Source organism: Amphiura filiformis, chromosome 17 (genome assembly GCF_039555335.1).
Source record: "Amphiura filiformis chromosome 17, Afil_fr2py, whole genome shotgun sequence".
NCBI classification, from domain to species: domain Eukaryota; kingdom Metazoa; phylum Echinodermata; class Ophiuroidea; order Amphilepidida; family Amphiuridae; genus Amphiura; species Amphiura filiformis.
Genome location: NC_092644.1, coordinates 22,362,711 through 22,379,554, shown reverse-complemented (window position 1 = coordinate 22,379,554; position 16,844 = coordinate 22,362,711). Strand labels below are relative to the sequence as shown.

General features: G+C 37.1%; 1 protein-coding gene across 3 annotated transcripts in view; it reads left to right on the top strand.

The window, feature by feature from the left end:
- The window catches only part of LOC140137477 (band 7 protein AGAP004871-like), a 141,755-nt gene extending 132,155 nt beyond the window's left edge, over positions 1 to 9,600 (top strand). For all 3 annotated transcript variants that reach the window (XM_072159189.1, XM_072159187.1, XM_072159188.1), the window contains exons 7-8: positions 5,893 to 5,971; positions 7,891 to 9,600. In XM_072159189.1, coding sequence (XP_072015290.1) covers positions 5,893 to 5,971; positions 7,891 to 8,091 — 280 coding nt within the window. In that variant the 3' untranslated portion in view covers positions 8,092 to 9,600. The remainder of the gene's footprint in view (positions 1 to 5,892; positions 5,972 to 7,890) is intronic.
- The last annotated feature ends 7,244 nt before the right edge of the window (positions 9,601 to 16,844 follow it).

The following is a 16,844-nucleotide window of genomic DNA, read 5'->3' as shown; positions in this document are numbered from 1 at the left end:
ATATGTGAGTGATCCCCCCGGGGCCCATATTTACAAGACTATCCATGCCTTTAAGGTGAAATAAACCTACTCATGTTACTATCTGGTCTTGGTTTAGTCTGCTGTCTGCTATTTTCCTGGATAAAGATGATTTTCAAAATGGGGCTTTAAAAAAGCAGCTACTAGAGTGAGGGTATATCTATTTCTGTCTTCATATTATTTTGCATGACACGTGACTTATTAAGTATACTTGCGAAACTGCACCTGCTTATTTGGCTATAGTCAACAATGTAGTCTCCTCCGCCGCCGGTTTGATCCGCTCGTTTTGTTAGAAGCAAACTGGCGGATGAGACTATCAACAGTAATAAACTATGGTTACAAAATTCGCGTGAGAGTGCTGGAGGTAAAAACAAGTAACAGAGCATATGACTATTATAGTGTTATTCAAACCAATTGAATGATTTGAATTGACATACATTTATCCATAGTGTGTGGGTGTGGGGTGGGTGGGTGAGGGGGGGTGTGTGTGGGGAGGGGGTAGGTGCTTTTGTGAACATATCTGTGTAATGGGATGTAAGGTGGTCGGTTGGGACCTTTTCTTAAATACGAATACTAACTTCTGATGGTATAAGAATTTAGTAATATGTTTCACGATTTATCACACCTGTATCTATTTTATACAAACTAACCAAACCAATCCCCACACACCATCACACTATCACCCCCCCCACACACACACACACACCCCCCCCCCCCCCACACACACACACCCCACCCACACCTGAGATCAAAAGAAACGTGTACATGCAAGTATATTGACATCTTCGTCTACAATTCAGAATGTCTATTTGCCCATTGTAAGTCTACAGGTCGTAATTATATACTTTCCCTGCTCAAGACATCCTTTCTTAATGTCTTCATTAAAACAGTATGTTTTCAATGTTTTGTACCTATTACCGCCACCCACTCGCCTCAACCTCACCACAGACACCCCCACACACATATGATACACGTACGTGTTGAAGACAATACAGCTTCACACATAGAGTGGGGGATCAGCGGAATTTGTAGAGGCACCTTCAGTCATTTGCTTCAAGAATGAAATTGATAAGTTCTTCGAAGCCATGTACAACAGGAATGCTTATTAGCTTTTTCAGTGGCTAAATATCCCATGCAGTGGAATGAATGAATGTGCGCATTGTAAGCCTTTTAGCCCGAGAAGAGAAGAGGTGAATATCAGATATTTGCCAATTGTAAGACTACATTTAGCAACGTAGACTTTCCTTGCTCAGGACTTCCTCTCAAAATATCTTCATACAAGTCTACAACGCCATGCCATTACCAATAGCTACCAATAGCATGTTGCGCAGGCATATACACACACCATCACGCACACTTACAACTCAAATAAGCGCAAACACCAAATTACAAAGAACACATCTCAAGGAATATTCTACAATGAATACTCTTCACCATTGGGCATTCACGATTGTTGACTGGATGCGTTGAATACATCTATATTTCTTCAATGGCGATGCAGCTTAAATTAAATGGCATTCGTAATAAATTTCCCGTGGTTCATTGAGCTGTGCTCATCATGCTCATAGCTATATTCAGGTCTAGATATAGGTCATGCTAATGTGCCTGAGGATGGTTTGCTCTCAGGTAATACAACCCCATGTGTAATATGAAAACAACATTAAAAGACGATGCACATCTCCAGCCCAAAAAGGTCAACTAACTAAACAAAATAATGGCGAATCCATGAAGAGATTACTAACTCCCCTGTTTAAAAAACAGGTGATTTGGTGTATGCTATACTATCAAGGAGACGAAGAGGAATAAACTGATAAAAACATTGTTGATTTTGCCTGGAAAAGAATTTCAGGTTCATGGAGACAGTGGATACCAGCTATACGGTAAAAACTGATGCTACATGGTACGTGGTAACATCATTGGTAAATCCGATGACTCAATTATCGATACTTATTCCCTTCTTCATCAAATCCGCATAAATCAAGGATACTAATGCTGCATTCTTTTAGTTCCTGTTATTGTAACCAATTAAGTAGTTCGCTTTTCCCAACGTAACAAAAAGCGCTCAAGTTCAAGTTCAAGTTCAAGTTTTATTTGTTTTCATCTCAATTCACAAAAAGTTATACAAATGGAAATGCAAGATAAGAAATAATAAATTATAGAAATACAGTATAAGAACATGAAGTGAATAAAGAGATGTGGATGCCGCAAAGACGCAGAGCGTGAAGCTTGTGGCACCCAATCTGAACAAGATGGAAATTTAACTTAAGCTACAATATTAATATGTACTACAATAATGAAATCATGTGGCCGAAATAAGAATAAATGAAATTTAATTGAACGGAATCATTAAATCAGATAATCAAAAGTACAATAATAAAAAAATATATAATAAATCACATATTTTGACACAAAGCTGAATGAAAGGAGAAGCGTATGATTCCTTCACATAAAGATAATTTGGACAAGATCGGAATCAAATATATTGTGCCAAATAAATTAATGAGGTATGGACAGACTGAACAGTACAAGACAGGACAGGACGGGACAGCCCCAAGTGAGATGGAAAGTTTGAAAATACCCTTAATCAGTTGTGGTATAAGATTCGATTAAATAATCTTTAAGTCTATGTTTGCTCTGTCTCATTGGTTGAACTAATCGCTCGTCGCTCAGCAATGTAGTTTAAACTCTGATTTAATGTGATTTTTTTCTTCAAATCCTAGAGCCACGCTGCTTCAGTATAATGTCAAGGTACAGGAATTAATATCAAATGGAAGAAAATATTCATCAACCTTCTAGCCCACGATGTATTTGTATTAAATTTTAAATTATGCAAAATTCTCTGCATGTTATGTTTTTTAAGATTTTCAATGCTCCATTCCATCCAGTGTTGATGAGACGTGAAATAAAAACGTTGTTTCACTAAAAAATGTCGTAGCTTGCTCTTTATGATTCCGGCGGTCAATTATTTGCGTTCTAGCCATATACAGGGTGTAACAATTAAATGTGTACAATTTTGAAAATAGAGTGACACAAGTATGCCGCTTATTTTTTGGTTTGATATTTATATGTCTATCGAGATAATTTCTTTAGCCACCAGATAAGCTTTGTTCCAATAAAATCGACGGTATATAAGTGAATATATGGCAAATTATGTAACCTAGTCTTAAAACCGCTTGGGCCACTTTTGTCTAAGTGTTACAAAAGTGTCTGAAATATAGATGAACCATGGACTAGTTGGACGGTGCTCTTATGATAGGTAGTTTTAAACAATGGGGTATTCGAAGTGGTAGAAATGATTACATAATAGAATATCTCATTGAGTTTTTGAAAGTCACAACTAAGCACTGACATAACAACCTCATTTACTACAAATCGCGGCTGCAGCTCCCGGCTGCAGCTCAACAACTTCAACCCCAATTCACGTTGGAAGAGCGTATTTTTTATGGTTGTGACATTCGGTAGCACATGGAGTCAAGTAGAACACATAAGATTGTTTATAGCTCATTTTCAAAACTCACGTCTTCCATCAAGGCATACTATGAGAAGTATGTAGAATTGATAAACAGAAATATTGGTCGCCCCAGAACAGCTAGAAGCCCAACTAAACTTAATTTCAAAATGTTATTGTTCTCAGTTTTACCAATGATATCTCAGGTCAGGGATATGAGAAAATACTTTATTTATAAGACAATTTTAAAGAAATTTCATGACTTCATTTATAGATTTTAAAGAAATATCATATTATTATTAAGTTCATGTTAATCATATGAAGAAACACCACTTACAATTCTTTTGTGTCTGTTCTTTGATGTTTAATGCACAATAAGCATATCCACGCGGTTCAAACTTGATATGCGCAAAACATGGCAAAAGTGGCCCAACACGTTTTCTGGACGATTTAATCAATAGGACATAACTTTTGAACCCGATCTAATAAAGAAACCAACTAAACGTCTTCTTTTAGCCAATATATTACTGATTGTATTGCATATAAAATTGAGGCCATAACTCTTTTAGTTTTTTCCTGAGAAGTCAAAATGCAATTGTATAAATCTTATTGTTACACCCTGTAGTTGCATTCAAAGACTATGTTATATTAGCCTCTATATCATTTCGTATAAATCTTCTCAATATTATACAGCCAGTTTAAAGTACTGCATACAGTGGTATTATGGTTTATGACGTAACTCAAAATCTTCTTCAAGAGAGTTCACCCCACTCAAATGGGATGAATTATGGTTACACAAACAAAATCTAGGTATAATCAGTGCATGGGTTAACAACTCCGTTCCCTGGTGTTAAGTTTTTAGTTGTGTTAGTTTGCTTCATATGGGAGACTTTTGTAACACTCTCAAATTTTACACCGTAACGGTATTTTAGGAGATTAATCAAGATGATCGCATACCAAATGGCGTCTGACATTACCCGAATCATAAATGCCTGTTAATTGCTTACAAAACATTATTTGATATAGAACAATCTTAATTCAAGAAAATCGTATTTAAATCAGGTATAAGTAGGCTTAAATAATTATTAAGAACAATAACATTTTCAAAGATCACTCAAACCAACGTCATAATTTATAAGTTGTATTCTCACCACATGTTCCCATTCAACGAATTGTTGACGATTATTTTCCAAGCGATATTCTGCTTGTTGTGTGAATAAACTACTTTGAATTGAATTGAATTGAATTACTATTTGTAACCGTCTATTTTGCATTTGTCTGTATTATCATTTTCTAATTCTATTAGCACTGTCCTTTTATTGAAATATAAGTCCCATCGGTGATACATTATATTTGTCTCTTACGTCCCATCTCACTACCTCCCATCTATGATCAACAGAACTAATGCCGTGTTCTGCACACCGCGTGACCGCGCGTGAAGAAGTCAACAAGATTTTCCTATAATATGTTTAAAATACTAGCGATCCTTACGACTATAGCAAGCCATATGACTTGCGGACCTTAAGAATATAACGGACGTAGACCATACTGACATTGCAAGGCTATGCATGGTTACTTTGCCATAGAAACAAACGATTTGTGAATCAGAAAAGATGCTATCGTTGTCACAATAAGTCGCTTTGTAAAATTTGGACCTTATATTAATTTATTTCCATTCCAATTTTATATCGTTTCGTTGGGGGGATAAATTAAAACCGTCGTGGAAACAAGCAATCAGGCTATCAATGTACTGGTTTCTTCAGAGGTGGTGTGTTTCTCTTGCTTAAGGCAATCCCAACCCGGCGAAGACCGGTGTTGTGGTGTAACGTAATACTGCTGTTATTATACAGAAACTTCTTAGTTACTCGCATACAGATAGTATGGTTGCCTCAAACCATGCTCTTGACCAGCATGAAAATGAGACACAAAGTCATTTGTCCGACATCGGGTCCCCGATTTGGTAATTCAATTTCAGGGAAAACGATAGTGACAATAACGATTGCGCAGGTTGTTATTTGAGTCAAATTGCTGTTCTACGCAAACTGACATTTATCAAAAGGTACACTTTCCGGTACCGGATGCAACACGCAATATATTTTTTTATCATATTAAATTTTTTGTGCGACTTATTTTCTTTGTATACTCTTGTTGTTGTTATAGGGATAAATTTTTAACCACACGTCCCAAATACTTTTATTTCCTTGGGGGGATTAAATACTCACCAGCCACAATCCTATACGGGGATGACAACCCAAGCTTGCATCTAAATGGGCTATGCTTGGCCCTGTTTTGTTACTTTGGTATTTAAGCATTCGTTGCTTTGGGCTACTGGTTTCAGTATGTGTGCAGTATAGTATATACCCAGGAGTATAATACTGTAGTTCTCGCGCTATAACCATTTTCTGATTATTTTGTCTCCATTACAGAAAGGATGTACGTTTACCAATTCAACTGCAACGTGCTATGGCAGCAGAAGCCGAGGCAGCACGTGAGGCTAGGGCTAAGGTAACACGTTCTCATTCCTCATGACAATGTTCTACAAACCATACCCAATACAATAATCTTAAATATGTACCCTTTTACACGGGAGACGAGTTTCGATACCCAATTCATCAAGGTCATCAAGAAATAATTCACAGTTATTTGCTGTGGTCATTTATTAAATTTTGTAACAAAACTTATAATAATGTTCAATTCTAGACCTGGACAATACCAACAGCTATCACACTAATCTATACATACATTTTTAGCTATTTGTAACATAGAGTTTCGTTTCTTTATCGACTTATTCAAAAAGAATTATTCTATAAACTGTATATTTGTGTGAAAGTTGAGGGCGCCATTAACATATATATTAAATTAAATTTAGCCAAATAATATACGTTATTCCTTACATTTTATGACAAAAAGGTTTTTGAAAATTTCTTTGCTACTTATCGAGGCTCTTTTTCTGATATTTTAATGGCATTATACCAGTACTTACCCCTTGTAAAGATGAAAATACGATTTAAGATAAATAGCGCCATCAGTGTTCACTTTAACTTAAAAATGACATAGTTTTACATGCCAACAAACAACCGTGACTTATTGTCACGTTATAATGGGGTTATAGTGGTAGGCTATAAACGGAAAATATTTCATCCTGGATCAATTATCAATTCAACTCATCACATACATGACACAGGGAGTACTTACTGCTCAGATTTACTCCCGAGTCTGTCTCGTTGGAGATAATGCAATCTCACACGGTCCCAAATTCCGGAGGGGGGCTCACTGAAAATGGGTGACGGGAATGTGTGGCCACATTGATCCACATTTTTCAACTCCCTCTCACTTAATGACCTTTTTTGTTTTACTGTCACCAAATGACCCCCTTAAATAGTTCTGACCGGCTCCCCCCAGTCCAATTCTTATGGCATTTTCAGCACATTACAACCTGTTAAGGTCAAGAATAATAATGGGCTATTCTATTTGAAATCTGTGAAATATTTAAAAGATGTCTCCGGCAATCACAACATTATACCTGATATGTTAAAAAATTAATTATCAATCGCGAATCACGTGATTTTATTTGAAACAAACTCATATTGACCATAAAAACGAATTAATACAGCCGCCTCACAACACGCGATATTCAAAATTCCCGGGCGCCGAGATATTGTTCAATGTGCAATGACGTCTCAGTAATACAATAAAGGCTAGCGACAATTGAGCACAATTAACCATGACGTCATTGCACTAGAGAATATTGAATATCGCGTATTGAAAGCCGGCTGTTTTTATTCGTTTTATTATGGTCAATATGAGTTTGTTTCAAATAAAACCATGTGATTCGTGCTTGATAATTAGTTTTCTAAAAGGCTAACGCTCGTATAAGACATAATGTTGTGATTGCCGGAGACATCCTTTAAGACAAGTCTTCCACAGAGGGAGCATGTTTTTCAAAATAGAATTAGGGTTAATTATTTTGAAACCCATACTCCCATTGTAATTCTTTTAGCATGGCGTTATCATCCACATCTGGAGTATTTTAAAATGGAAGCTAAGTTACCCAATTGTCTAATCTCTTTGAAACCCATACTCCCCCTGTTAAAGAATTTACCTAATCTCCGGGACGTGTAGGCATAGCCCAACGAGCCATGGAAATAAACACCTACCAATAAGTAATTACCCCCATAATAAATGACAATTATTCCAAAACGGTTGATCGTATGCAAGATTTGGATATGCAGTTGAAGCAAAATTTATTTCTGCGCATTATGACACCTCATTTGTTGCAATGGAACCCAATATTGATGCCGTAGTGTACATTTAAATGAACGTAACCCAAGATGTTTTGGAATTATGGTCATTCATTAGGGGGATGGGGAATTATTCATTTGATAGGTCTTTATATCGTTTGCTTTCGTTTCTTTATTTTTCAGGTCATCGCGGCGGCAGGAGAACGGGATGCATCTCGCGCTCTCAAGGAAGCCTCAGAAATCATCTCAGAATCCCCCGCAGCCCTTCAACTTCGATATCTGCAAACTCTCAATACTATATCAGCTGAGAAGAACTCTACCATTATATTTCCACTGCCTATTGATCTTCTTGCTGGATTTACTCCGCGATCAAGCACATTGTAGTGAGGAATCAATAACATGGTATTCCTCAGGGGTCCGATATTGGTCCCCCATTTTGCCATTGATCTTGCTGAATTTACGCATACATCAAACAAATTGTAGCGAGGACCCAACAATGTGGTATTCCACAAGAGTCCGATGTTGGTCCTCCGTTTTGCCATTGATCTTGCTGAATTTACATGTGCACCGACCAAATTGCAGTGAGGACCCAATAATGTGGTATTCCTCAAGAGTCTGATGTTGGTCCTCCGTTTTGCCAGTGTTGAATTTACGCGTACATTAACCAAAGTGCAACCAGAACTCAATAATGTAGTATTCCTCAAGGGGATCATGGGATGTCTGATAATGGTCTTGTTTTGGAACATTCATTTTCTTGTTGGGTTTACATGTACATCAATTAAGGACTCGATACTATGGCATTCCTCAGGGGACCGATGTTGGTCCCCATATATTACAGCCTGATGATATCACCTGCAATTACTATACTTTTTTGTATCATTATTTCAATTTCGTTTTGGCACTAACACATGATTACCAGCTGATTGTGTCGAGTCACTCTGGTCATGTTCTTACCTCGAAAACACGGATACATTTTGTGCACACTTGTTTAAAAATAGGAAATAAAAATCTTCATGATACATACTCAGGTTTTTTCCCTTTCGTAAGTGGGCGGTGTGCTTGGAGCTTTTATTCATCAGAAATACGTTTACATAATGATTATCAATTCAAATGACGTCGACTAGCATCCATGCAACTATAAACCGCATCCCATTAATTGCAGCGGTGTCAATCCGTTTTGACAAGTGGTGGGGACATTGGTTTTCTTGAATTGTCAAAATGTGGCTAAAAAAAACCCTAAAGTAGCTCATTTTGCCCAAAAGTACGTGCGTAGGGGTGGGTGTGTGTGTGTGGAGGGGATGACTAGTCCCCCGGACGTCGCCCCTCTCCAAGGAGTGTCCCTCAGCTTTATCAAATACCCATTGTAGGCCTATATGACTACAATGTGGACGTTACCAATTTTTTGTAAGGCGCAATGTCAATTTTGCCGTGGTCGCTACCCGCGCTCGGCGAATCGCTGAATGCACTTCAAGGGTTAGAGATAGGGACGGTTTATAGTTTGGTTTCCGCTATACGTGTACCGTGCAAGATTGATTGCATCACGTCTTCAATCATAGCCAATTATACTTTACGTAAACAACTTTAGTAGGCTATCTGCCTATCTAATAACGATTTATACGTTGGATGTTTTTGCACTAATGCACACGTCACATATACGCACCTTAAGTCGCTTAAAACGTAACGTTGATTTATATAACGCTATACAGGTTTAGGGATATACACAAAAATGTGATTGGTAATAAATAATCTAATTTCTAATGTGACTTGATCTGAATCAATGACTCTTATGTTGAAAATTATTAAATTGAGATACAAGCAAACAAAAGAAGGCACAAACATATCAAATGATTTCACTAAAAAACAGCCTGTAACTTTGTTGTAGATTAGAATCATATGATAGGCCCTATTATGTGAGCAATTCTAAATTGGGCTATTTCCATTGAAACCCATACACCCCCTATGGAAGACATGACCTTATCACCCACATACGGGGTACATTTTTCAAATGGAGTCACCCATTCAGGTACCTTAAGCTTCACACTCCCTTTGTGAAAGGTTTAGGTCATGTCTACCATAAGGGGTGTATGCATTTCAACTGGAATTGTCCATTGGTTTAAATGTGTCACTGAACAACTTCAAGGATTATAATATTCTAACTTCTAGCATTATTGCCCGGCATTATGGCTTCAATCAGATCGAATCACATTTTAAAAAGAACACTAATAAAACATTACCAAATCCATAATGGATAATTGACCATTACCACAAACATATTATTTTAACAGCCACGTTATATGTCTTATGATGCAACGTTGGCTGCAAAAATATTTTTTCTACTGCAGTCCTTCGCGTTGCATTATGGGTAATGCGTTAATGGTCAATTGCAATCATGCATTCAGTATCAAGTATTAATGCCATTTATGAACTGTGTAATATGAGTTCTATAAGTACTCCGATTAAATGCGTTTAAGTGTTTCACTAAACTCGAACAGCATTTCAATACTTTAAATCGTCTTGTTAAAGCAAGATCTTCAAAGGTATTAAAGTTTGCATTTTTCATGAAGAAAAGGACTTGCTTTCAACTAGGGTCATTCAAAACATTCTGCCTTAACTCTTTTCAGTTCCGAAAATCGTCTGTGTCATGTCCCCGGGGTCATGTCTTTGCACTCAATGTAATACATGAGTAATTTCAAATCAAAGAGCCAGAGCCTGATTGCTATTTATTCATATTGTGCTTTTTGAATGTTTAGCAAGACACTTTCAAAATGTATTGTCGGCTCAAGAAATACTGGACTTTTTCAGAGCTTTCAGGGCTGCTATCCACAAAGGCCGTAAAATGGTGACGAACTGGCAATTGTTTGGCATTTTGGTAGATTATTCAATATCTGACCTTGAGCTCGAAAAAAAAAAACAGATTGAGAAACTCGCCAGCTTACATTCCCCACCACCTACATTTCCGACGACAAGGAGGAATAATTCAATAAATGCATTATTTGAGCTTTATACATCTCGGGCGTCTTTATTTTGGGATGACCCTCAACTTTTACAAGATACTACATCAGCCTTTCCATTTTGTCTTTTGGAAAATGAATAAACCATTACAACAAATTAGTTTATTTTGGCTCGCCGTATAATGTAACATAAACGGTTCAAAACAGACCATTACCATAGATAATCGGTGTCTTGTTGAGGTATGGTTCGCATGTTAGTCACTCGGAAGGCTTCCGAGCGACTAACATGATGCTCACCATACTTCAACAAGACACCGACTATCTAGTGGTATATAAATGGTATGTTTCTAACCATTTATCTACTACGTAAAGTGTCGTCATTGTTTACAGCCTTTCTGTTATAGCTTTATATTGTTTGTGTCATCATTTTGTAACCATTACGAAAAACTTTTATGTAAGAAAACGAAGCATCTTTTTTTTTTTTTCCGCAGAATACCAAATCCCTCTAATAAATTGTGAAGTCATCTACTAATTTAAATATTCACAGCGGTGACACTGCAAGATAAAATCACGCAGCTCAAGAGGCTTCGACTATAGAACTGGATTTACTGAGTCTTAAGGCAGATTTTTATAATGTCCCTCAAATATTAAATGAAACTTGTGGAGTGCCGATTTATGAATGATCTGAAATTGTCTTTCTTTTTGTATATTTGTCATGTTTAATATCACTGGTATTGCAAGATTATTGTACGCATGATTTAGTGTACCTATTACGTTGTTCAGTAGCGTATCTGGCAGTGGAGTAGAGGGGGCAGAGTGCCGCATCCGATGGCCTTTACAGGGCTGCCATGATCTACCAAGAAAAATCGACCATTAATTTTCCCTGTTAATCTTCATTTTAACCCGGTATTTGCAACTTGAATTTGGGCTAAATAGTGTAAAATTGTCGACTCGCCCGGGCCAAATTGATGCCCACCGTGAATGTTTTTGGTTTTTAATATCTCCCCCTCTGATGACAGACCCTGAGAAAAATTTTATCATGTAATGGCTAAAAACAATATAAGACCATTTTAAAATGTACGGTGACATATCTTTAACAAAAACATTCCTTATGAAAACAAAAATATTAAACATGATCTAGTAAGTCCATCCAATTTGTCTCACAGTGACCGAACTCGGATGTTGGGTTGCTAGTGTCATGAATCATGATCGTTTTTATAGATGTTGGAAATTCACTTTTTATAGCGCACAGTATTCTATGTATCGCGTATAATATTTTATAAATGTTTATATTAATTTGTCATGATTACCGCATAATGACAAAATCGAGAAGCTACCTATATAAAAACTAACTACAAGCAGCGACAATGGCAACAGATTTGCACCGCAAAAGGTCGATAATGCCGCCCTCTATAGTTAATACAAAAGGCAGTTCACAAAATTATGTGATTCATCATTACGCAATAATCATGATGATGTGTAGTTTTTCGGAGTCCCAGCAAGAATTGAACTTTTCGATAAACCCTATAAGCCTTTGCACCCATGCGTTTGTGCGTTTGGACCCCTGATGTTAACCCGAGTCCGGCACGGAACAAGCTGCAAGCCCCCTCCCCTTTGTGGTTCTTAATGGAAATGTGAGTACGGGATATGCGGCAGATTCGGGTGCATTTCCAGCCATCATTTAATTATTAATTAATGAGCTGTCATGTTGATGACCCTCAATTTCGTGAAAATTTGGTTTTCAAGGTCTTTTTCATCGTTTTCCAACTTTTTCCAAAAATTGGTATAATTTCGGGTTTTTTTTTCATCAAATATGGTTTAAGGTCAGGTAGTTTTCCGGGGGTAGTTTTTCGGAGTCCCAGCTGAATATCCTCACCCAAACCACTGACTTGAGATCCCCCGGGTAATCACAACCCGATGAGCATGCGTACTAGCAGTTGAATTAATTAAGTCACTGCGTACTTAACGGCGGTGAAATGCGAGTAAACGATCGATGTTCACTAACGATGTAAAATTCGCATCGGAGTGAAACGTATGTAAAGGTCTAAACGCAAATGCTTATGGGATTTACCAAAAAGATGAATAACTTGATTGAAGTTACTTAGGGATACAGAATGATAGCTATTGCTAGGTCTAGGACCATTGTCTTTAAAGTGAATCTTGGTATAATTTGGATGTTGTTTTCTTTTGATTGATAAATTCTGAATTCTGATGTCTAGTATTATGCCTAGTAAATGCAATGATTGGAATTTTTCAGACGGGCATGGGCCTAACTGGGCCTAATGGTGATATGACAAACCAGAATGTGGGACCGGAACTCTAGAATACTGTACAGGGTGAGTCAATATGATATGTGCCAAAATTAGCAAAAAAATCTTCTGCCTATTTTCAACAAAAGTCATTCCATAAGTGACTGAAAGTGATTTCAGCATTTAAAGTGAGTAGGCCCTGGGGTAGGCCCTAACAATTGACTCATATTGTTGGTTAGAAAGACTCGAGGCATACGCGTGTGTGGACATAAAAGTGGTGGTTATATTAAAATTACCATATTTTGACTAAAATTAAAAATGTCCAATTCAGGGTGTCCATGATAGTTCCAGAAAAAAAGTAAAGTTGACGGTGTACAGATCATTTTGACTCTCCCTGTATCATGGGAAAGTGAGATCTGATGAATGGCAATGAGTTATTCCAGTTGAAATCCATACACCCCCTATGGAAGACATGACCTTAATCTTTCACACAAGACTGTAAGCTACTGTAGATTTGAATTGAGTAGCTTTGAGTCATCACCCATTGGGTAACCCTTCGAGCTACTAACAGGTAACCCCATTTGAAGTTCACACTCCCTGTGTGGGAGATCAAGGTCATGTCGTCCATAGGGGGTGTATGAATTTCAACTGGAATAGGCCAATCATCATGCACAACATGTATAAAATGAAATTGTACAATTATAAACCTTTATATCAATTTGTTGAGTATGTGTTGCTATAGTAGATGTTTATATTGGTGTTTCACATCAAAAATGTAAATGATTTTTTTATGGATTACTGTTTGTACAGAAATTTGATGATATCATTTCATTGTTCCAATGAATAATGCAGTATCTATGAGTAAATAACATAACAGATGCTGTGTTTTTAATTTGTGGTGCATACTTATTGTTTGTCATAAAGTCGTTGCACTTTATTGTAAATACTGTATTGTAAATGACTTTTGCACTTGGGACCATAGCTGCGCTATGGGAAATTTATGTAATGATGGTGTTCAAGGTCAATGTGTAAAGCAGACTTTAGCATGAGAATAATTTTTGCTCTCTTCATACCAAAGTATTAATTGATGAATGCAATCTATGAGTGAATACCGGTTCCATGTACTCTGTACTTTTGAATCACATGATGTCAAGACACATAAGCTGCGGCTTAATGTCAAGACTATACGGTATTTCAACCAGGAGCTTTAACTGAACAAAATCAGATTAAAAGTAGGCCTATAACTTCATAAGACTTTCTCAATGCTCAATAATAGCTAATCATTTATAGGAAGTGCAACAAAACATACGATACAGCTGCCGGGGGTGAGGGGCAATTGCTCCCTGGCAAAAATTGCCTATTTGGGCCCCCGCCCCTAGTGCAAGGAAAAAAGAGGAAAAGGAGGAAGAAAGAGAGAGGAGGGGCAGAGAGATGGGGAATCTATATGATATGCAATACCATACGATTATTATCAATAAGCCTGGCAAAATTGTCTATTTGCCCCCCCACTGCAGGGAAATTTGGTGGATTTGGGCCCCAGCCCCATACAGGCTTGCCCCCCCCCTGGAAGAAGTCCCAGCTACGCCGCTGATAAGATACTGCTTGCTTTACCCCATGGTACTGTAAAGTTGCAATGCATGTTTTTCTGTGGGCTCAATTGTCCCAATTAAAAAGTGATTTTAGACACATTTTACATGTTTTAGCATTAAAAGTACAAATTTTGTGCACTTTGCCAGCATTATTTGTCCCAGTAAAGTCATTTTAGTACCGGGTGAGCGGGACAACTTTGGAAATTTTGCCCCTTGACCTTGCTCGATGGCCCCTGTACATACCTGGCTTTACCAATTAGCTCCAATTAATGTAGGCTTGGGGAGGGCATAGGCCTCAAGCCCCTATCATAGGGTTTGGCAACCCTGCCCATGGAACACATGACCTTGAATCTCCCACATAAGGGGTGTATAGATTACTAATGGAGCACCATTCAGGTAACCCCATCTAAAATTCACACTTCATGTGGGGAAGATTTACTTGGTCAAATCATCCATAGGGGGTGTATGGATTTCAACTGGAATCACCCATCTGCAAGTGTTAGTTTAATATTATAGGGATGGTATAGTAAATGTGGTATTCGTCAGTCAGGATTAATTATAATTGCTGGCATACCAATTTGTGTTGAAAACAGTATTGCGTGACTCAAGTGCCAGTTTTGAGTTAAACCAATTGTTGGGTTAGGTAAAACAAAAATATCAGCAATGTATTATATAATAGCAGTGAAAGAAGGTGGAATCGGTGCGGTGGTATAGCCTAGTGGGGGGACAGCTTCCCCATGTGGAAAACCTTGCTCCGCCTTGTGCTGCCTGCCATCTAAAATTTACATTTTAGACAATTTGTTATGTTCCCCCCTGTCACCCCTTTCTCCCCTGGAAAAATCCTGGCTACACTACTGCATGAATGGGGCCTAGATCGAGTACACAGTTTAAACAGTAATCAAATAGTGCAGATGTAACAAATTGCCAAATTGTTAACAGTATGCCTGCAAAAGGAACGCATGTACATGCAAGTTGTTGTGTTTTGGATACCATTGTATGTTATTCAATTGTTTCACATGAACAAATAAAATTTCATTCACTTTGTTGTTTAAACATATCTATGTATTTTCATTATTATGTGTCATTAATTATAGGTTAAGGGGGTACTACACCCCTGTTGTAAATTTATGACTATTTTTGTATTTTTCTAAAAAAATAATAACACACTGGTAACAAAAGTTATGTATATTATTGGGGCAAGGAATCCAATTACTACACTGAAATTTCAGTGACTCAAGACAAGCGGTTCAGTATATATGATAAGAAACAAGGTACATCCTAGCGGTACCTTATTTCTTATCATAAACAACGAACCGCTTGTCTTTGGTCACTGAAATTCCAGTATAGTAATTGGATTCCTTGCCCCTATAATATACATAACTTCCGTTACCAATGTGTTATTAGTTTTCGAGAAAATGCAAAAATAGACACAAATTTATCGAGGGGTGTAGTACCCCCTTAACAAATGCATATTACTTGTTGGGAGTCAAATTCTACAAAATAATGCATGTGTACTGAGATGTTGATGTGTCTAATGCACAAGCCCTGCAGGAGGAGTGCATTTAGACACATCAACATCACATAGTGCAAGTGCATTATTTTAAACAATTTCTCTACTAACAAAGTTATACGCAGTTATTACTAACCTAGTTAATTCATACACAAGAAAAAAATCTGTGATTTTTGTTATTTTTATACAAAATTGTCACTAAAATGAACTCGTCCGAAAGCACTATACACAACTACACATAGTACGCGCTGTGCATTATACACCATCAATACACTCCAATACATTTTCTAACATTTGCTCTGATTGGTTATCGCTATCTAAGAGTGTATGAATATTTGTTTTAAACAAAACACTATCTGATAGAAAATTCATGACCATATTTCTTTTCCTTTCATATTTATTTGTACAAGTTTACAAACAAGCAAAATATTGTTCAACGTACTGAATTGAAGATTGATTCATAAATTAACAAATGATATTGAAACAAATTATACAACACAGACAAATATAATACAATGGTCTTTGGTAACACCAATTTTATATACATACAAAAAATATGACAAGTTAAGGGATCAGTCACCCACCTTTGCACAGTATATTTTGTGGGACCTGAGAGCACATCAGTCACACCAAATTGCATTAAGTACATATCATTAGATTTATAAAGTTTACATTGAGGACTGTTAAATGTCAAAAATATAAATTTCCAATCATTTGCCATAAAATTTGTACTATATTGCAAATTTCAAAAAATCAATATTATTATCAGATGGACATTCCTTGTATTCAGAATGCAATTTGGTGTGTCCGATGTGCTCTCCATGCAGTCCCACAAAAT